Here is a 23,359-nt window from a genome sequence, read left to right on the forward strand (position 1 = left end):
TTGGTTGGCTTTGGGATTTGGTATTTAACCCTTACTGGGTAACTTAATTCTTTATTTAAAAACATTTTAAATTTTGTAAAGATCAAGTCATGGCTGCAGCAGGGCAGTCAAAATCAGAAGAATAGGAAGAGATTCTGGATTCTTTTTGTTTGTTTTTGTAACGAAATAGCAAATGAGAGCTGTAGTAAAAGAATAAAGACAGTGCCCCTCTGAAGCAACAGCAGGGGTGAGGTGCACAAAACAAAAAGAAGCAATGTTAGAAACACTGAGCCTTAAAATGGCTCTGTGTAATCAGACTGTCACTTTGATAAGGGTACATAAAAACTCTGTAAGAACAAAAGAAACAGTTACACCTTGTGTAAAAATTAATATGGCTAATGTTTTAAAAGTTAAAGTATAGAAGGAATGTGCAGACATGTGCAGTGTATATTATAGAGGGGGTAAAAGAAATGCAAATGAAACATGCTACTTAATTAAAATCCTATTAGGGCTCCAAAGGAGCCACAATAGATTGTGTTTTCTTTTTCAGATCTCTGTGTGTTTTGGAAGCAAGAGTTAAAAGTAATCAAAACTCTGGTAAAAGTTAATTGTGTTCCTTTTAAGACAGAGTCTCTGAGCTCTGCTGATGACTTTGAATCCAAAAGCCAAGCCTGTGTTGATGCAAATAACCTAACTGATAAAGGAAGGAGAGAACTGCCAGCACAAAGAAACTGCAAATAAAGGACATATCTCGTCAGCAAACAAATTGTCTACATAAAAGGCATGGTATAACAAAATACCTTTAACTGAAATAAATTTAATGTTAATAAGTACCCCTGTAACAATGTATAATGTGTATGATTTTTGGAAAAATCCTTTATGGTAATGATGCTTTTCAGCTATTACCTGTGAACAAACAAAGCTTAACACAGCAGGAAAGACATTGTAAACTTGGTCTGCTGTAGAGGAAAAACTGAGATACACCACCTCATGGATTTAATGACTGAACAGTGGGTATGCTTATCCATGCCTATTGCTCCACAGCCCTGTAGTAAAGACATCTCACTAGGATCCTGTATGTGGGATAAAATGAATAATGAGACCAAAGTACTGTATAATGGGCTATGTGTATGTGCAAAAAGAACAGGAGTACTTGTGGCACCTTAGAGACTAACAAATTTATTAGAGCATAAGCTTTCGTGGGCTACAACCCACTTCTTCGGATGCATCCGAAGAAGTGGGTTGTAGCCCACGAAAGCTTATGCTCTAATAAATTTGTTAGTCTCTAAGGTGCCACAAGTACTCCTGTTCTTTTTGCGGATACAGACTAACACGGCTGCTACTCTGAAACCTGTCATATGTGTATGTGTTAATTCTTGGGAAAAAAGTGTTTTAAAAGAATGGAAGTGTTAGCAACCTTCCAATAGACAAATGTAAATGTAATGTAAGTACTGTGTTTAAAAAAGGTAAAAAGGTAATATAGTTCCTAAAACAAACAAAAAGGCAATGTGGGAAACCGAACCATTCATATTATACATGCAAGTGGCATCATGTTAAGAATTGCCACTGCAGAAAGACGTAACAGCTTACCATTGGTATAACATTTTCTGAATGGTCTCCCACAACTAATGGCATACTAATGTTACTAACCCTAATTGTTTTTGGTTTTAAATTGTATGTGTTTAATTGGAATGTTTGAAATGTGCTGTTGGATAAAACAAATGTATGCAAAGCTAGAGCCACAGGCCCAAATCACCTCCCAGTATTTTCTATTACGCGAACTAAATAAGAAGTGACACTGGTAATTAATAATCTTAGTGTCAAAAGAGAAAAGGGAGATATGTAGGAGCTGGATTTTATAATGTACTATGAGAATTAATGTATGATTTGATTTCATCCTGTCAGCCACCCTTTTTGAATAGCAGAAAGGAATGACAGACCAGAACAATCCTTATGACTGATTATAACTTATTCTAAAACAAAAGGGTGACCATAATGTCTACTATGGTTTCCTATATGTATTACAAAGTAGGCACTCTAGTTAAATATACATTTCTTTGTTTTAAGGTTTAGTAAGTAAGAAACAGGATTCTCTATTGTGTCTATGTTAAGTAGATTAGAGGAACATTAAAGGCCTGGGTCTCAATGTAAATTGTCTTGGTTATTGATTGTAAAACTTAGCAAGGTTTAATTTGCAATGCCTTTTTGCTCAATATAAAATACTACTGTTTGTATTCTCAATCTGTTTGTGTGAATGAGGAATGTATGTATCAGGAAAAGATAAGGTGTGAAGGCCATTGTTATAGCCAGAGTCAAGGAAGAAGAAGTAAAGAGACTTAAAGGACATCAAAGAATCATCAGGTACTGCTTACTACCCAGACGGCTGTTAAACTGTCTGGCATCGCAGCGTGGATACATGCTTCGCAGTGTAAGAAGGCACCACCCCCAGCGAACCAATCATCACCTCAGGACCACGCAGAGTCAATTTTGACTCCAGAAGAAGACGTAGAGGAACAGCCTGCTATACCTTACAATCTACGCTCTCGTAAGGGTTGCCAGAAGCAGATGATGACCTAAAGCAAGGCCCAAAAAGAAGCAGTAGCAAGCCTAGCGTCTGCTGCCTGGTGGACGTAAAATCATGACTGCGGTTTTGGTTGTCAGAACCAGAAGGGCCTTGCCTCCAACATGCGCCTCTGGTGGCGCCTGTTCCTCGGCTGCTGGTGTCTTAATGTCTGGGGAGTCGACGATGACAATTCTTTTATCCAGCAGCAAGTGTGGATAGCTCAGACCCTTAATATTTCTAAATGCTGGGTCTGCAGCCACATCCCAGCCCACTCTCAAACTGGTGTTCCTGTCCTGGCAATCCCACTCAATTCCCCAGACCTCACTGGAGGACCTCGTCTGTTTAACAAAACATGGAACAATAATGACACTTGGGAAGCGGTGGAAATAAATGTATCTAAATGGATAAGTGTGGTGGAGGGAAAAGGTCATTCGTGTTGGGTGTGTAATGGGACAGGGCTGGATCTGGGAAAAAGCCGTTGACTTCAGCATATTGTGGCCAATGGTGTATGGGATTATTCGAACAAAACTAAAGAGTGGCGGGCCAGGTATGGGGATATGAATTTTTCTCTCGACCTGGGATCAAACAGAAAAATCAATCTCATGTTCCCCCTACAGTAATCTTATTGAAAACAATACAATCTTTCAATGCCATGCAAATAACACCACTCCTCTGTGACAAATGGGTGCAACCAACCCTTCCCGGCCTTAATAGGCCATCACTGGGTTTGTGGGACCAAAGCTTATACTGCATTACCAGCTAACTGATCAGGTATCTGTTATCCCGCCCGACTCTTCCCACAATTCTGAGTGCTAGGGTCCTTCCCATGAGAACACCTCCGTAATTTCAGGCGAAGAAGAAGGGACTTACCAGATGCCCAATGGTATGTAAATAACATAAGCCCCTTAACCTGGGAAGAGGCCATTGGCGGTTCCCTTATCCCACTTGGGGGAGTAATACACCATGCAAAAAGGCTCCTGAGGTTACAAGCAGTAGTTGAAATAATGGCAAATGAAACCGGAGAGAGTTTAAAAACCCTGGCCAAAGAAACAGGGGCGATCCGACAGATGGCCCTCCAAAACCGTCAGGCATTGGACATAGTGCTGGCGGCCAAAGGAGGGAACTGTGCTCTCATTGGAAAAGAATGTTGTGTGTTTATACCTGACGACACCAATGAGGTAATAGAACGCGCTAGCCACTTAAAACAAATCGCATATCTTCCCCATGAAGAGCTGAGTTCTTTATGGAAGTGGCTAAGTAACCTATTCAATTTCTCTGGCATAGAAAACTGGTTGTTTCAGGAAGCCCTGACTATCCTGTTTAGAATCCTAATGATTTTTGTATGTTTTCAGTTAATCTCCTGTTGTATCCAGAATTGTGTAAGGTATGCCACCCAGGTGACTGCCCCAAAACAGAGTGCTAATATAATGATGTTAAATATCACTGATGAACGAAGAGATAAAGAACGATTAATATGTGGAACCCAGTAATTGTTAGTCTTTGCGTAAGCTTGACCAAAGGAAGGGATTGTGAAAGTGTAATGAATTACATTAAAGAAGTAGAATGAATTAAAGAATGCTGTATGTGCCTTTAAGTAGAAATGACAAATGCTGCGATCCAGGTGTCAGGAAAGCAGACATTAAGATAGAACAATTGCTCCACTTAAGGGCGATTGGTGAAGTATTAGCCTTAGATCGATAAGAGTTAGTAAGGAATTAGGATATGCATGTTGTGCCCCAGGTAAACGTTTACAATTTTGCTCTCTTTGTCCCTTTGTTTAGTTCACGCCCTTTTATCTGTATAAATAAGACTGTTTGGGTCTTGCATGGGAGCTAACATTATCTGAATGTATTAGCAGAGCGCTGTGCTAATAAAACAGAGTGGTCTGACAAACTGTGAGTCCTGAGTCTAACTTTGACACACAGCATGGAGAACTGCAGAGGAACTGGCTCAATCACAATTCTGACTTGCTCCTTAAGTACGACAAAGGTTGTTGCACAAAAGGTTTATATCCCTAACTATGCATGAGGTGCTTGTGGAGAATGGAGGAGGATTGGATAACTGAGTATCTACAGGGTTTAGCTAGTAGCTTATGCTCTCACTTGGACAATATCAAGTAGTTTAGATCCAGAATATTTGCTTGTGAACAAAAAAATAAGTTTCACAAAACCTAATGTGAACAGGAGTTTGTGTTTTTACTTCCATTAAATAAAAATGAGGAGGAACTGGAGGGAGATACTTAGCTCTCCTAGGGCATTTTTCATCCACAGATTTCCAAGAACTTTCCAAAGGAAAGCAAGTGTCATTGTCCTCATTTTGCAGATGGGGAAATTGAGGCCCAGAGAGGGAAGTGGTTTCCAGATCAGAAGCCACCAGCTGTACTGCATTCTGGTGCCCGAGAGCCAGAAAGGGGAGCCAAACAATCGACTTCATGGCTCAAGCTGGGTAAAATGCAACAATAGCAGACAGTGTAAATGGTGAAAAAGCATGTTAATGGTGGGAATCCCAAGAGCGTTCAGTCCTGGCCTGACTCTGCTCCCATCTGGCAAGATTCCCATTGACTTCAGGGGAATGTTGAGCACTCTTGAGGTCCTAACTCAGGTTTTGGAAGCTGAAAATTTCACTCCAAGGTGAGATTAGTAGCAAGGAGAAGGGCATCCTCTAGCAAATATGGCTCCCCCAGGGTCCCTCTAAGAACTTTGCTATCTTGAATATCCCAGGGTGCATACATCATGGAGGCACTGGTTGCAACTCCATTGTTAGGGTTGAGCAGAATTTTGCACTTGAAGCAGGAATTCAATCTCTGTGCGGTGTATTCTCCCCCAGCATACAGCACTTAGGCCTGGTCTACACTACAAAATTAGGTTGACCCAGCTACATTGTTCAGGGGCATGAAAAATCCAAACCCCTGAGCGACATAATTAAGCCAACCTAACCTCCGGTGTAGACAGAGCTAAGTTGAGGGAAGAATTCTTCAGTCCACCTAGCTACTGCCTCTTGGGGAGGTGGATTAACTACAGTGACAGAGACCCCCTCCCGTTAGCATAGGCAGTGTCCTCTACCATAGGCATGCGCAGCACATTTCATTAGGATGTGCACCCAGGGAGCCCCGCCCTAGCCCTGCCCCCATCCACTCCCTCCTACTTCCCACCCCCTGACTGCCCCCCTCAGAATCCCCAACCCCCCCTGCTCCTTGTCCCCTGACTACCCCCTTCTGGGACCCCTGCCCCTAACTGCCCCCCAGGACCCCACCCCCTATCTAAGCCTCCCTGTTCCTTGTCCCCTGCCTCCCCGCCAGGACCCTACCCGTCTCCTGACTGCCCCAACCCTTATCCACACCCCTGCCCCCAGACAGACCCCCGGGACTCCCACGCGTATCCAACCGCTCCCCACCCCCTGACAGGACCCCCAGAACTCCTGACCCATACAACCCCCCCTGCTCCCTGCCGGCCCCAACCCCTCTCCACACCCCTGCCTCCTGACAGGGCCCCACCCCCAGAACTCCCAACTCATCCAACCCCCCCCCCCAGCTCCTTGTCCCCTCATTATCTAATTCTTCTGATTATGTAGTACCCTTCCAGAGACCCCCCCCACCCTAACTGCCCCCCCAGGACCCTCCTTGCGCCCTGTCCCCTGACTGCCCTGACCCCTATCCACCCCCCTGCCTCCTGACAGACCCCGGGACTCCCATGCCCCATCCAACCCCCCCCTGCTCCCTGACTGCCCCCTCCAGAAACCCCCCCGCCCCTAACCACCCCCCCCAGGATCCCACCCCCTCTTCAACCCACCCTGCTCCCTGTCCCCTGACTGCCCCCACCCCTTATCCAACCCCCCCGGCCCCGGACCCCTTACCATGAGGCTCTTAGCAGCATGTTTTGCTCCACGCAGAGCCAGACATGCTGCCCCGCAGGAGCGGGCAGCCCCGCCCCTCAGAATGCTGCACGCGCGGCGCCATGGCTCCGGATGAGCTGGGAGCACGTCTGCCTCCCCGCGGAGCCAAACACTGCCCCACAGGAGCGGGCAGCCCCGGCCCCCAGAGCGCTGCACGCACGGCACCATGGTTCCGGATGAGCGGGGAGCGTGTCTGCCTCCCCACGGAGCCAAACATTGCCCCGCGGGAGTGCGCAGCCCCAGCCCCCAGAGTGCTGCGCATGCGTCAGCATGGCTCCAGGGGAGGGGGGAAGGCGGGGGAGGGGCTGTTGACTTGCTGTGCTCGGCCGGGCGCTCCGGCCCGTGAGCACGGACGCTTGCCGCGCCAGGAGAGTGGGGCCATTTTCCCACCCCTGCATTAGAGTGTGCCTGGGCACACCCTGTGCGCACGCCTATGTCCTCTACACTGAAGCACTGCATCTGTGCTGCTGTGGCATTTCAGGTGTAGACAGGCCCTTACTCTTTGAGTACAGAATGAATTTGGTAATGAGTTAGAGCTAAACAAACAAACTAGGTCCTATAAGAAACTTAGCATCTCACAGCATATTAGGGGACCCAGTTTGCTTATTTAGCTCAAACTCATTACCAAATTCATTCTGTACTCAAAGAGTAAGGGCCTGTCTACACCCGAAATGCCACAGCAGCACAGCTGCAGCACTTCAGTGTAGACACTGCCTCCCACTGGCATAGGTAATCCACCTCTCCAAGAGGCGATAGCTAGGTGGATGGAAGAATTCTTCTGTCAATCTAGCATTGTCTACACATGGCCTTAGGTCGGCTTAATTCTGTTGCTCAGGGGGTGTGGATTTTTCACACCTCTGAGCGACATAGCTGGGTCAACCTAATTTTCTAGCATAGACCAGCCCTGCATCAGTCTTCTTTATCCCAAGTGATCTTAACAATGGAGTAGCACAGACACTTCAAGTTTTCCATATAATTAAACAATTCAAACCTTGTGCATAGGCTATATTGTAAGAAATTAGGTTTTAATTAAGCTATTTAACTATTGTATCTAATTCTTCTGATTATATAGTCTCCAGACAGGCTTAAGTGGTGCCACTCTGATAGAGGTAACTGAGCCAATCACCCCCTTTCCTCTCCAGCTAATTTGCATCCAATAAACCCTATTGGTTGTAATGACTCTGTGGTGTGGAGACAGGACATGTGTCAGAGTTCTTATTGGCAGATATCTTGGCCTTACTGTCACTGCTCTTTTAAGGATTGTGGCAGTACACTATACTGGGCACAAGTGTGTGAAATGCTCCCCTGGCACCAGGAGCGCCGGCAGCCATTTCCTGGACACTACTGTGCTAATAAGCGATGGTCACATAAATACCACCTTATACCGGAAACCTACTGACCGCTATACTTACCTACATGCTCCAGCTTCCATCCAGGACACACCACACAATCCGTTGTCTACAGCCAAGCTGTAAGATACAACCGCATTTGCTCCAATCCCTCAGACAGAGACAAGCACCTACAAGATCTCTATCAAGCATTCTTAAAAACTACAATACCCACCTGCTGAAGTGAAAAAACAGATTGACAGAGCCAGACGAGTACCCAGAAGTCACCTCCTACAAGACAGGCCCAACAAAGAAAATAACAGAACACCACTAGCTGTCACCTTCAGCCCCCAACTAAAACCTCTCCAGCGCATCATCAAAGATCTACAACCTATCCTGAAAGATGATCCCTCACTCTCACAGATCTTGGGAGACAGACCTGTCCTCGCTTACAGACAACCCCCCAACCTAAAGCAAATACTCACCAGCAACCATACATCACTGACCCAGGAACCTATCCTTGCAACAAAGCCCGATGCCAACTCTGTCCACATATCTATTCAAGTGACATCATCATAGGACCTAATCACATCAGCCATACCATCAGGGGCTCGTTCACCTGCACATCTACCAATGTGATATATGCCATCATGTGCCAGCAATGCCCCTCTGCCATGTATATTGGCCAAAGCGGACAGTCTCTACGCAAAAGAATTAATGGACACAAATCTGACATCAGGAATCATAACACTCAAAAACCAGTAGGAGAACACTTTAACCTGTCTGGTCATTCAATGACAGACCTGCGGGTGGCAATTTTGCAACAGAAAAGCTTCAAAAACAGACTCCAACGAGAAACTGCTGAGCTGGAATTGATATGCAAACTAGATACAATCAACTTAGGCTTGAATAGGGACTGGGAATGGCTGAACCATTACAAACACTGAATCTATCTCCCCTTGTAAGTATTCTCACACTTGCTTCTTATCAAACTGTCTGTACTGGGCTATCTTGATTATCACTTCAAAAGTTTTTTTCTCTTACTTAATTGGCCTCTCAGAGTTGGTAAGACAACTCTCACCTTTTCATGCTCTCTGTATGTGTATATATAGATCTCCTCAATATATGTTCCATTCTATGCATCTGAAGAAGTGGGCTGTAGCCCACGAAAGCTTATGCTCAAATAAATTTGTGTCGTCTCTAAGGTGCCACAAGTACTCCTGTTCTTTTGGCAGCCTTTTTGGCGCCCTAGGCGGCGGAAGGTCCCGCCCCCAAAATACCGCCGACAACCACAGTGGCTGGATGTTCGGCCGCCGCAGTCACCACTCCCCAAATGTCAGCACCCTAGGTGACCGCCTAGGTCGCCTAATAGGTTGCGCTGGCCCTGCCTGGCACTGCTGCCTCAGCTCTACTGGGAATTGAGTCAGCACTGCCAGGGAAAGTGAGGTAGGAGTGTAGCAGGAACACTTAAAGCACAAAGCCAATGGGACTCAGAGACTGGGCTTGCCCTGCCCCCTCTTCACATAGCACCAGCCTCACTAACACAGCCCCCTAAGCCCATCAATCACTGGCAAATTAAGGACCAAACTCCCCAGTACATTCTGGCTGCCGGGTGTTGCTCAGGCAATGCAAGGCAGGGGTAAACCCAGGTAAACTGGCTACTCAGTACTGCTTTGGTGCACTGCTGAATCTGGCCTTAGTTCAATCATTTAAGCACTATTAAGGTTGGCAGTATGTAGCGTCAGCCCATCGGAAATGGCACATAGCCAATGGGAAGTCTGCTTTCTGTTCAGTGTTAGTGTGTAGAACATTTTTAATAATTAAAAAAACACCCAGGAAATTCCCAGGCCACAAAGCCCAAGAACCACGTTAAGATGGGATGAAGGCTGAATGTGTGCATCCTATGTAGTGTATTTACAGTCAGCTCTTTTTGTTCTGTATTTGTACAGCTCCGAGCACCATGGAGTCCTGGTCTGTGGCTCGGGCTGCTAAACGCCACCACAATACAATACAGGTCTGTCTCGTCTTACACGGGGGTTCCGTTCCGCGGTTAGCGCGTAAAGCGAAAACCTCGTATAGTCAAAATTCCATTGAGTTCAATGGCGGGCGGAATCGCCCGCACTACAGGTATAGTATTGAAATTGTTATTTTTCTCTTTTTCGGGGTTTTTGTTTTTGCCGACCGTGTAAAGTTGAAATCGCGTATGTTGAATGCGCGTAAGATGCGCCAGACCTGTAACTAATTGAGTGTATGTATCAGTAACTGAAGGGTAAAACACATTACAGGGATGTTATAATTAACCCAACTCAAGCTAAAGAAAATCCTAATTAAAGCTACACTTAAAAGAAATCTAAACTCAGCTTTCACTCAGGATTTCTAATGCTTGTTGTTAGCATAATTACACAATCCCTCTAATATTTTTACCCTAAATTGATGTATTGTCAAATTTAACTCCACCTTGTGTGTGGCTGTGGCTAGCCTCCACAGCCATGCAGTGCCGTGTGTAGCAGTTAGGAATGGAGAATTGCTGCACTGGAACAGAGCAGTGTCCAGTCTCCACTTGTGGAGAAGGTTATATAGCATTTTGCATAGCAAGTGACACCAGGACCTTAATCGCAGCCCTGCAAGAGGCTCTCCCTTCCCCCCGCCCCAACAGATTTTGAACACCAACGAAGAGACATTACAAGCAAAAAAAAGTTTGAAGCATACCAACTCCTGCATCATTTAATCACAGCAGCCATGTGATTTTATTGTGGCAAGCCCTGTCCTCCTTTCCCTCTCTACATCATCGCTTAGCTTGGACTGAGAGCCCATCAGGGCAGGGACCCTTGTAAAATGCCATGCATATTCATGGTACTGGAATATGCTGGCTTTTCGCCAAGTGTCTGAGGCAGGACTCCAGCCAGATTTGATTATTCCGAGAGAAGAATACCTTCCTGTTTTTCAGCTAAGAGTTTGGAGAGGACAGGGCGGGAAGCAGGTTAAAGATATGCAAGTTCTCTAGAAGACTGGCCTTTAGCTGCAGAGCCCCTTACTCAGCGCAGAGTTAGAGGTATGTTGTATCTTTGATGTGCATTAGCGTGTCTCCTCAGTTAGATAGGTCATCCCCTTTCCATTCAGTCAGGAGTTGGCCACTGGTGAAAGATCTTTGCACTGACCTATTGTACAGCTGAGCTCCTGCTAAGCAGTCAGGCCGCCGTCCTTTGCAGTGTGCATGCCTCAGAGATGCAGCAAGGAATAAGCTTCAGAGTGTGGACAACAAAAGTTATGCATCTCTGACTCAGAACCAAGGATTCAGAGCACTGCCTAGCAGTTGATGTGCATAGCACAGATACCGTAGATAGCAGCAGCAAGACACCCAAGGTTACAGCTCCTGGCAGCAGATGAAAGTCAGCTTGCTTTCTGCCCGGGAGCCTGGCAGCTGCAGAAATTCACTGGCACAATGGGAAGTCTAAGTCCCTACACAGTCCCTTGTCAAAGGGATTCTCCATTCTTCATTGTTTTGGAGGAACTAGACTGAGATTAATCTCCTTTCAGGAAGGGATAAAGATTTAGTTGCAGCAATATCTGCATGGTCCACCCCCACCTATCAACAGGAACAAACTCTGCAGGCAAGGGCATGGGAACAGGAGAGCTGCATTCAGAGGGATGGGCAGGAGAAAAGGTCAGACAACACTAGTACCCAAGGAACAGTGCCAGCCACTCATGAGAGTGAGGTGGCAGCCAGAGAAACACTGCTGAAGCAGAACACAACAGAGGCCAATAAAAGGTAACAAGAATAGCCACACATAATGCACCAGTGAAACCTAGCACAACAGTATCAAGAAACACAGTCATGCCATCTTAGGCTGCAATCTCAATAGAGATTACAAAAACTATGCAAGGCCTGGTTAACCCTTGGCCAGAGATTGAGATGCCCAAGTGCTACAGGAGGTGTCATTGGCTGCCAGCTTGGCTGACACACCAGGATTGAACCAGGGACCTCCAGAACTAGAAGCATAAATCTCTACAGTTTGAGCTAAAAGGCCAGGCTCTTAGGGACTGTAACAGACTCGGAACCTCTGTGGATCAGGCATGGGTGGGAGGGGGGACATGGCAGACCCTTCTCCTGGAGCTAGTGCTCACCTTGGGCCCCTCACAGTGCTAGGGGATGCTGTACTGCAGGAGGGCTCTCACAAGAATTGGAACATTCAAAGGCCTCAGTCAGGATCAAGGTCCCACTGTGCTCGGTGCTGTACAGAGACACACATACAATTCCTGTTGTGGAGGGCTTAGAATCCTGAGGATCAGGTATTAACTCCGGTATCATGGCCTAACTTCCCATTTGTAGTTAACAGCGCTGGGCTATTTTCTGGAAAAAAGTTTCCAGTTAATTGAGCCTCTTCCCCATTTGCAGGTAACTTGCAAGCAGACCAATTTTTACAAGTTTTTGTTCAATTGACACTTTACAGGTATCTGTAGAGCATGAAGTCACATGAGGTTATTTCTACTCCCTGTCTGAAATGACAAACTAATGGAAGGGATGTGGGGAGAAATCCAAGATGGTGGCACTTGGAGCTTTTGTTCTGTCTCTGTACAGCCCCTAGCACTACAGAATCCTGGGTCATGACTGGGGCTCCTCGGTGATACGATAATACAAGCAAGAAATAATTATAATCTCTAGTGCAAACACATTTGAGGATATTCATGAGACTTAGACTTTCTTGCAAACAATCAAAGAAAGCTTAACGTGCCAATAAGGATTGTGTATACAATTAACATTACCGATCCAGATTTCTGGCTGGCTTCAATGGAGCTGTGCCAGTTTACACCAGATGGGGATCTGGCCCAGTGTTTTTATTTAAAAAATGTTCACACCTTTTTGTTGTATTTGTCAAGTGCTAGTAACTTTCTGCCAGCTTAAATTCTCCCCCTGGAAGTTTCTGTTGGATACAGAATACTTTGCCTCCTGTTCTAAGTTTGATGACTGCTGCGTTCCACTCCAGAGGTAGGTGCACTTTTGGATGAAGATATTTCCGCATTATGTGGATGTTAAAAAAACATGGAGGGAATTTTGCCATGGACTTGAATGGGAGCAGGATTGGATTTTATAGGCTGGAAAATACTTTGGGATGCAAAGTGCTACCTAAAAGCAGGATCAAGAGAAGAGCTGACAAGGCATCCCAGGGTATGTCTACACTGGAATAAAAGACCCGCAGCACAGCCATGGATGGCCCGGGTCAGCTGACCCTTTCTTCTCATGGGATCCCGGAGTCCAGGCTGTAACCCGAGCCTGAATGTCTTCACAGCAATTTTACAGCCCTGTAGCCTGAGCTCCGCATGCACAAGTCAGCTGACCCAGGCCAGCCACAGGTGTTTAATTGCAGCATAAATGCACCCACAGAGGCTAAGGAATTCCTTTTCCTTGTACTACTAGCACTTTCCTCGTATTAGTATACCAGTTCTCTTCCACTATCTCCTTTGATAAGATGGGTCATTTTTAAAAGTCACAAGTAGTTGTCCCCAGGCATTGTAACCTGGCCTCATCGGTTCTGAATCAGAGAAAGATTTACTATCATATTCCTTGGAATATTAGGATATTGCTTAACGTATTACAGAGGGGTTTGGAGCATCTGGCTATCTGCAGGTCTTGCACAGAGTCCAGCTGTGCAGGTCTCTCACACTGCATGCTCAGTTGCTCCCGATTGTCACTAATTAGTGCTGTATTTTCACAGTGCTAGGAGCTACATCCTTTTTAACTGGAAGTTATTAATACATGAAAATGCTCTGTAGTCTCTGCCACCATTGTGTGCCGACTGAATTGAGTTACTTCACAGGTAAGTGGCCCAGAATAGGCGATCAAACCAGTATGTGCACAACATAATGTTTATGCTGCAGTTACTGTAAATCTTCTGCATAGATTTGAATAAAGCTGTTTCCAGCAGATCTGCCTTCAGATAGCTCCTAAAGACAGACTTTATGGCTGCTTAGATACAGCAACCTTGCCACACCCAGGCTTTGTAAGGCATGATACAGTTTAAGATGATTTACTGTGTGGAGGTGGAGCAATTTTTCCATACCATGTTGAACTCCTGGAACTGACAGAGCATCCTGCCTAGCATCTGCACACATCAGAAGGGAGATAGTTGTGACTCTCTCTCCACTGAGCCTCAACCTTAACTTAGAGATGCTATTTTACACGCTCGGAGGCAGCGATTCTTAACTTCACACAGAACCAGCATGCTCTTTCTGAGGCTTGATTGCCACAGTGCCTCAATTAGTTGGGTTTGAAACATGGCAGAACATATAAGAGGCTGTGGAAACCCCTCCATTTGCCTCTTTTCTGCTCCAGCCTCTGGACTATGGACTTATACTAATGGGAGCATCTAACCAGTGGACTGAGGACCTTCCAATGATTTGGAAGCAGCCAGAGACGTGACTTAAGCCAGCAGTTTATTCCATCACTGCTCCAAGCCCGAACCAAAGAACTTTGCATTTATTGTATGGATTTGATTCCTTTAACTCTCACCTTTCTTTCTTATGAATAAACCTTTAGATGCTAAAGGATTGGCATCAGCATCATTTTTGGGTAAGATCGAAGTTCTATATTAACCTGGGTGTGTGGCTAGTCCTTTGGGATCAGGAGAACCTTTTATTTGATGAGACTGTTTGTAAAGAACCACTCACCTTTAAATCCAGTGATGGTGATATAAGAACTGGAATGCCTAAGGAAACTGCTTTTATGATTTCTTGTTAGCCAGTGTGGTGAAACAGAAGTTTACTTTTGTTGCTGACTTGGTATATCTTATGGAAGAAGAACTACCAATCTTGGGGTGTATCTGCCCTATTTCTCAGCAGTTTGTCCTGAATTTGGCATCCTCAGTTGCAACCCACTGAGGCACGGTTACACCTTGGGCAAGTCTCTGTGCTGCCCTACCTCACAGGGGTGTGTGAGAGGATAAACACATTCAAGACTGGGAAGTGCTTGGATACTACAGTGGTGGGAGTTATAAGTCCCTTTGATAGATAAGGCTGACACCTGCAAGGATGACCATGGTCAGAATTGGTCCTCCAGCATCACAGCGCCCTTGCACCTGCTGCAGCATCAGTTCAGGACTGATGCAGAGCCCTGCACACTGAATCACCAGCAGCACTTCCTGCAGCACCCAGACTCTACTGGACTCAGAAATGCTCTACTAGCTCCTGGCATCAGCCAGGGCTCTGTAAGTGTCACACTCACAGCTCAGCTCAGACCTGTAGTGTCTGTTGACTATTCCTTTGTCTGAAGGAGATTCAGGGCTTGGAGTGAAGAGGGGTGGTGTATAAAGTGGTGGAGTTCGGCAAGATCCCATCGGGCCCAGCCTGGGAAACACAGGGCAGACGTGAGAGGGGTTTGCTTGCCAGTTTAAGACCTTGGTGTGCAGTTGCTGACTCAGTTTATTTCAAGGGATCAGGAAAGTCAGCGAGGACAGCATCATAGTGCAAGCTAAAAGGGAGACCGTACTGAGTTCACTCAGGCAAACACAGGACTTTTTCCTTCTTAGGAAAGATCCTTTAGACCTTTATCAGGTCATTAACATTAATGCCTTATTTTCATAATTTTTCAGGCCAGAAAGGACTGACATGATCATCTAGTCTGACCTCCTGCAGAGCCCAGGCTGTAGAATTTCACCCAGTGATTCCTGTGTTGCACTGTGATCTGTGGTTGGGCTAAAGTATCTCTGTAATAACAGCATCCAATCAGGAGTCAAAGCCTCCAAGTGACGGAGGACTCACCGCATCCCTTGGCAAGTTATGCTGATGGTTAATTACCTTCACTATTAAAAGTTTACATCTGATTTCAGCGTGAACTTGGCTGGCTTCTACTTTCAGTCACTGGATATTATTATGCCTTTCTCTGTGCGGTTAGAGAGCCCTCCGGCATCAGAAAACTCCTTCCTGCCTTGGTGCCTGTAGACAGTGATCAGGCAGGATGAAACAGGGTTTACTTTGGGGCTAATCCAGTCCTTCCATTGGCTGGGGACCCGGCTGATGGTGTGGCGTTAACTGAGGGTAGGTGAGACAGCTCAGGAAAGCAAGCAGGCACAAAGCACACACACTGCTGCTCATCTCACCATGGACTAGGCTCTGCTCTGCACCTCACTGCGCATCAGCTGGGCTGCACCAGGCACATGCCAGGTCAAAGCTTTGGCCCTAGGAGGTGTGCATTGTGCACAGAGGGGGCAGACCGATAAGGGTTTCTAGGAGTTCTCACATCACCACCCCTCTGGCTTGCTCTCCTCACAGCCTCTCCCTAGGGGGCCTGGCAGGGCAGCCCTATTTGTAACACCACAGACATTGGTGGAGTCACACCAAGGCCCCCAAGTGTTTGTGTTGAAGTCACTGTGTCTAAGGGCTTGTCTACACTACTGCGCGGGGTCGATCTAAGATACTCAACTTCAGCTATGTGACTAGCATAGCTGAAGTTAACGTAATTAGATCTACTTACCACGGTGTCTTCACTGCGGTAAGTCGACAGCTAACGCTCTCCCATCAACTCTGCTTGCGCTCCTTGTTCTGGTGGAGTACCGGAGTCGATGGGAGAGTGCTCAGTGGTCGATTTATCGTGTCTATACTAGACGCGATAAATCGACCCCCGCTGGATCGATCACTGCCTGCTGATCCGGTGGGTAGTGTAGACAAGCCCTAAGGCTCCCGACTGCTGTCAGACACAGCCCTGGGACAATGGAGTGTTTAAGAGAATATTTGCCAGGGCAAATCCCAAAAGCAAAAACTGCCTGTTGAAAGTGTTCCTCGGTCAGACTTTGCCTGGGCTCAGATTCAGCGAGTCCCAGCATGTCTCCAGCCTGGGCTGTCTCAGGTGCAGAGCTCTAACCCACCTGGCCAGGTCTCTGCATAGCAGAAGGCCAGGCTCTGGCCTCAGTGAAGTGTAAACAGGCAGGCACTTTTCCCTAGCTGTGCTGCAGCCCTGGGAGAGCAGGCCAAGTGCATGCAGTCAAGGAAGCAGCCTAGAGAGAGAAGCACCTACTCCTGAGGGTGGGGTGAATGGGGCTTCCAGGGTCACAAGGCAGAGGAGGGCACAGTGGGCCCATTCTGACCTCCTGCATCACTGGAGGAGAGAGTTCCTTCCTATCAGCAAGGCGCAAGGGCCGTACACATCCCCTTGCTCATGGTAGGGTGGCAGGACAATCACTGGGGGAGAGAGGGCTGTGTCTGGAATGACCCTACAGTCACATTGCTTTCAAAGTGGAGTGTCATGGACTGGATCGCCTACCTGGATTCCATTAGGGTAAACTTCTCCTTCCCCGATCGAGTCTACCAGATCTTCCTCATCCAGCGTCGCCCGCCTGTAGGTGGACATCTGAAACGTCAAATGGAGAACAGATTCCCTTAGCGTCTCCATGGCAAGGAACATTTAAAGGCACCAGCCAGACAGACACCGCTTTGCAAACAGGGCAACTCAGACATCAGCTCAGCCCTTGCTGGCTGGATCCCCATCTCCTGTGATCTTTGCTCAGACTAAGAAGCTGGTGATTCCGGAGCCATCTGTCCAAGTGTTACCAGGTAAGTCTCTGAACAAGGTTAATCAGGGCAACCTCCCCTTTCTCCCTGGATCAGTTCCGCAGATCCTTCCCAGAGAGTCGAAGTGGAATGGCACCTGAGGCAGCGAGAGAGGCTTTGGCTGGGACATCTGCCCAGCCAGGTTGTAAGTCCTCCTTTGTGCTGAATCCAAGTGATTGAGATATAAAGTTACTGAACAATTATAATCTGAAGAAACTCAAAAAAGGCACAAGAAAGTCAGCCCACCCACAGGCCAAACCAACCGCCCCCATGTCTCCTCTGTAGCCCTCCTCTGAGCCTTAAGTAAACTTTCTCTTTCAATGGGAAGAAAGACTCCTGTGCAGAGAGGGGCTGCCTAGCTCAGCCTGGGAACATCAGACATGCACGTTTCAAAACACAGGATCAGGGAGCAAGTCAGAGAACAGGAAGTAAAATAAAGTCTGCCTGCGTTTGTAAAGCTGCATTCCACAGCAGGAGCCAACGGATTGTTCAAAACTTTCAGAGGCCAGCCTCCTTTTCTCATTGTTAGCTCCACCCTACCCCAACTCCATCTCTAACCTGCTGTGTCCCTCCTGCTTATCTAACACACCAGGGCCGCTCTCCAGAGAGGAGAGTGAGGGACAGACAGAGGGGATGGCCAGAGAAGCAGATGGTTCTCGCAGCCATCATCATCCAAATGATATATCAAGAAATAATCGTTTCTTTCACATGCTGGACCTTTCCATGTAGTCACACATGCTAAGTGTGCCATGCCAGTCTGGAGCTTGCACCTGTGCCTAGGATGACAAGATGTCCAGCTGGCTGGATTGTCTCAGCTTTGAGGGACCACCCCCAAGGGGTCTGAAACTGGGGTAGTGCACTGGATTCCACTGAACCAGCCAGGAGGGGGTCCTTCCACTTCTGCCCAACTTCTCCAACTCCACCACCACCCACCAGGCAAGGTTTGCAACTGTTGTCTACCAAATCTAGCTGCTACCCAAGCAGCACCCAGTCCACCAGCCAAGCCACCCCTGCCTTTGCCTCAAGCCTTCCTAAATGGAGTAAGCTGTGCCCTGGCTCCAGCTTTAGAGGTCAAATCCTGGTACCCTTATGTAGGCTCCCCCATTTAAACTCTTGCCCCATGTAGTCCCCATCCATACCTCTATTTAGAGGCCTCCAGACTGTTGCAGTCTCTGAATGGTTCTAAGTTGGCCCTGCCAAAATTAGCAATGTGTCCAGCCCCAAACCCTGGATCTGAGCATCTTCAGTATCTAGGTTTTACAGTTCAGTCTCTAGCCGGACGCAATGAGAGTGCTGCCTTTTGAGGGGACTGGAAATGCATCATGACTGAGGTCACAGCAGGCGAGTGGCAGGCAAGCCAGTAACTTATTACTGAATGGTTATTGTGGGAAATCAGGATATGAACCACAGGGGACTAGGACAGGATCTCTTGTAAGAATACCACAAACTCAGCTCGGGTTTAGGAGCCTGGACAGGGATTCGTGGAAACTGAGTCCCTGTGCACAAGGTTCAGAGCAGTGGTTTCACTCTGAGAGGAGGCCATGCAAAACTCTGGAGTCCTGAGTGAGGTCTTTGGGTTTGTTCGGGCTCCAGGCACGACTGAGAGGCCTGAGTGCATGAACTGTGGGAGACAAAGATCACCTTATGCCTTCTTTGCATTCCTCCTACTTGGGCCTATCTGCAGGTCAGCATAGCCTCCAGCAAATGTTAGAGCAGCCCTGAGGCTGCTCCAACTTAGCTCTGCTTTCCCAAGAACCAGACAATATTTGGAGCACCGTGTGTTCTGCCCATGCCTCCTTCTCACCCCTGGCCTGCCCCAAAGGTGCCCCTTATGCTAGAGCCTGGGACAAGGCAGATCTATGGCAGTAGGAGAGTCCCCTTGGAGGATGATTCCAGCCCCTTTACTCCACCAGAGCCCTGTAATGAGGCCTTAGCAGGATAGAGAATCTGCCTTGGAGGGTGCAAGGAAAAAACCCAGCTCCCTCCAGAAGGCCCCAAGGCCATGAGCTGAAACCCCCACTGCCCCAAGCTATATTTCCATACAAGTCTAATTGAAAGTCTGATTCCCTCTACAGTATTCTTACCTCTTCCCCCCAAGCAGATACTCAGGGTGAAGTCGCTCAGGCCCCAGAGCAGGGATGGGGAAGGGGAGAGCGTGCTCCACAGCAGCACAGGAAGCCTGAGTCTCCACTGCCCATATGTGGGTATCCCATCTGCCTGGGCCAAAGGAGAGTGAAATGCTACCTTCCAATTTGTTAGGGTTTCACCTGCACTTTGGCCAGCTGTCTCCATGAGCTGTAAGGCAGAGGGCAATCAAATCACTGACTTCACCTCCTCCCTGCCCTCAACCCATGGCCCTGACAACACAGGCTGTGTTGGCACTAGACTGCCAAGTAGTGCTGCCAACAGTCTAATGGCACAAACCAAACCATCCTTGTCCCACCCCCTGCCCTGCCCCTTCCCCAGACACCCCACCCCCCGCTCCCTCCATCTCCCCTCCCTCCATCACTCGCTCCCCCCCACCCTCACTCACTTTCACCAGGCTAGGGCAGGGGGTTGGGGTGCTCTGGGAAGGAGTTTGGGTGTGGGCTCTGGGTTGGGAGCGGGTGAGGGGTGCAGGCTCTGGCCAGGCAGCACTTACCTTGGGTGGATCCCAAAAGCAACTGGCACATCCCTCTGGCAGCAACTCCTGGGGGGTGGGGGGGGCAGGGGATCTCCGCATGCCTCTGCCCTCAAGCAATGCCCCTGCCTCTGCCCTCAAGCAATGCCCCTGCAGCGCCAATTGGCAGCAGTTCCCAGCCAACGGGAGCTGTGGAATCAGCACTTAGGGTGAGGCAGCACACAGAGACCCCCTGCCCCCCAGGGGCCACAGGGACATGCTGGCCGCTTCTGGAAGCGTCACGGAGCCAAGGCAGGTAGGGAGCCTGCCTTAGCCCCGCTGCGCCGCTGGACTGTTAGCGCCTAAAATCTCCCAGTTTGGCTGCAGTAGCCTCCGGGAGATAGAGCACGACACCAGGAGAGTTGGCAACCCTACTGCCAAGCCAGCGCACTGTTCCACTTGCCTTGGGCTGCAGCAATGCCACAAACACCCAAGCTCCATGACTGTCCTCAGTCTGTAAAACCCTATTACCCCGAGTGCTGAGCAGCATTCTTGGCTGTGGAACTGAAATACATTTCCCCAGTGCAGGAAGGAATCACAGCCAATTGGACAAACAGTGGTACTGAGATACAGCTCCAGGACTAGCAGCTAAGGGGTTAACCAGGAAATTCTCATCTGACAACAATCTACTGGTCCTGTTTTGAGATACTTCTTCCTCCCTTTCCACATGTCCCACAAACACTCCTCTTCTATATTAAACAGAACATTCAAACACAACCCCTGCCACAGCTGACCTTGCTCATTCTTTCTAACAAGCAGCTGCTGCCACTTAGCCTCTTGAACTATCCTGCAGGATATTGCACCTGGGTTTTAATTCCTCAGTCAGGGACTGGTGCTCTCCCTACAGCAGTCTGCATTCAAAACACTGATAAACACAGGCCCCAGCAAGGCCGTGTACATTTATGAATTGGCTAATACCAATCTAGAGTAATATACTCCTACATTTCATCTGAGTGTCAGTTACAACTGTGAAGTTAATTGAATCCACCTCTCTGAAACCCTGTGAATGCTAGAATCAGGGTATAGGAGGGAAATGTTTAGAGATCAAAGGAAAACACAGCTGGAAATGAAGCTGGGGATATTCCAGGTTTCTGATTTATGATACAAGAATGTTTCAGGGCAAGCAGGCCAAACCCACCAAACAGCATGATGGAATCATCGGGACTGTGGGTGCTTGTTGCTGTCACAGATCCCAAGTCTGCAAGCTGGCCTGTGGGGGCTGACCCTTACGAAGCTCCAGTGAAGTCAAAAGGGGTCAGCCCTCAACAGAGCTTGCAGGATTGGGGTCACAGAGGGAAAATCCTCAACTAGCTGTTTTGAATTTCAGAGTTGAATCAGAAGGCATCAGTTACATGCTCCTGATTCTTGAATACAGTTTTGCACCCTGTTTCAGTGTTCAAATACTGCCTCCAAAACAGAGTGAGATGATAACTTAGAACAAACAGTGTGTGATGGGGTGTGCCAGCCTTCTCTGCTCCCTGCTGGAGGCATTGCTGCCCTGACACACCCACCCAAAGGAGGAGAGTCACCTGGGAAAGAGGGGCGTTCAGTGATGTTAGACTTCCAAGCACCGCCTAGACAAGCCATGTCTACACTAGAAAGGCTACAGCAGCACAGCTGCAGTGCTGTAGTGTAGACACTTAATTACATTGCACAGGGTGTAACATTTATCACAGCACTGAGCGATGTAGCTAAGCTGACCTAACTGGATTGTGTAGATCAGCCCCCAGGCTCTGGCCGGACAGAACCACAGCTTGATTGTCCAGCTGTTAGAAGGGTCAGGAGGAGGCAGTAGCCAGTCAGGGACCCCAGGCGAGCTAAGAAGGCTTGCCTCCTTCTTCAAAGGGGCAGAGCTGGGTAGGGTTGCCAACATTCTACTCGCACAAAACTGAACACCCTTGCCCTGCTCCTGCCCTTCTCCGAGGGCCCAACCCTACTCCGAGGCCTCGCCACCACCCACTCCATCCCTCCCCCTGTTGCTTGCTCTCCCCACCCTTGCTCGCTCGCTCATTGTACCAGGCTGGCTCAGGGGGCTCAGGTGCGGGAGGGGGTGAGGGCTCTGGCTGGGGCTGCGGGCTCTGGGGTGGGGCCAGGGATACGGGGTTTGGTGTGCAGGAGGGGGCTCTGGGCTGGGGGGTGGAGCTGAGGGGTTCAGAGCGTGGGAGGGGGCTCTGGGCTGGGGCAGTGGGTTGAGGTGTGGGGAGGATGAGAGCTCTGACTGGGTGTGCAGACTCTGGAGTGGGGCTGGAGCTGAGGGGTTTGGAGTGTGGGAGGGGGTTCCGGACTGGGGCATTCGGAGTGTGGGAGGGGGCTCCAGACTGAGGCAGGGGTTGGGGTGTGGGAGGGGGTACGGGCTCTGGGCTGCAGTTGCAGGTTCCGGGCTGGGCCCAGAAATGAGGGGTGCAGGAGGGGGTTCCAGGCTGGGGCTGAGGGGTTCAGAGTGTGGGAGGGGGTTCCGGGCTGGGGCTGAGGGGTTCAGAATGTGGGAGGGGGTTCTGGGCTGGGGCAGGGGGTTGGTGTGCAGGGTAGTGTGAGGGCTCTGACTGAGGGTGCAGGCTCTGGGGTGGGGCTGAGGATGAGGGGTTTAGGTGCTCCAGGCTGGGATCAAGGGGTTCAGAGGGGAGGGGATCAGGGCTAGGGCAGGGGATTGGAGTGCAGGGGGGAGTGGGGGTGGTCCGGCTGGGGGTGCCGGCTCGGGGGGGGTTGGGGGTGCAGGAGGGGCTCCGGGCTGGGACCAAGGGGTTTGGAGGGTGGGGGGGATCAGGGCTGGGGCACAGGGTTGGGGTGTGTGGGGGGGTGAGGGCTCTGGCTGGGGGTGCAGGCTCTGGGGTGGGGCTGGGGATGAGGGGTTTGGGGTGCAGGAGGGTGCTCCAGGCTGAGGAGCCGGCGCTTGGGGCAGGGGCAGCGCACAGAGTCCCTGGCTGCCCCTACGCGTAGGAGCTGGAGGGGGGACATGCCGGTGCTTCTGGGAGTCGTGCGGAGCCACGGCAGGTAGGGAGCCTGCCTTAGCCTTGCTGCGCCACTGACCGGACTTTAAACGCCCAGTCGAAAACCGGACACCTGGCAGCCCTAGAGCTGGGTGAAGCTGGGGCAGGAGAGGAGGGGCCTGCGGCCTTCAATTAAACCAGTGGCAAGCTGTTTATTTGGTCGTGGTGCCATTTTTTAATTGAATTTAAATTAATTGTTACTAGACTATAAGGGGCTCTCTGCTCAGGACACCTCGCTCCTGGTCAGCTTTGATACAGTGCTTCTCTTCCATGCTACCTTTCATCTAGTTTTACAGATAGAGAAACTGAGGCATGGAGGCTAAGTGACTCTCCCAAGGTCACAGATTGAGGGCCCTGGCCCACTCCCACTGAAGTCAGGGTAGGTTTTGTCATCAACTTTTGTAGGAGCAGT

At 48.8% G+C, this 23,359-nt stretch overlaps 1 protein-coding gene across 1 annotated transcript in view; it reads right to left on the reverse strand.

Moving 5' to 3' along the window:
• Positions 1 to 23,359, reverse strand: part of ECE1 (endothelin converting enzyme 1) — a 145,495-nt gene that overhangs the window by 59,723 nt on the left and 62,413 nt on the right. The window contains 1 exon segment of the mRNA XM_065421253.1: positions 17,015 to 17,101. Coding sequence (XP_065277325.1) covers positions 17,015 to 17,101 — 87 coding nt within the window.

This window comes from Emys orbicularis, chromosome 22 (assembly GCF_028017835.1).
Source record: "Emys orbicularis isolate rEmyOrb1 chromosome 22, rEmyOrb1.hap1, whole genome shotgun sequence".
Classification (NCBI taxonomy): Eukaryota; Metazoa; Chordata; order Testudines; family Emydidae; genus Emys; species Emys orbicularis.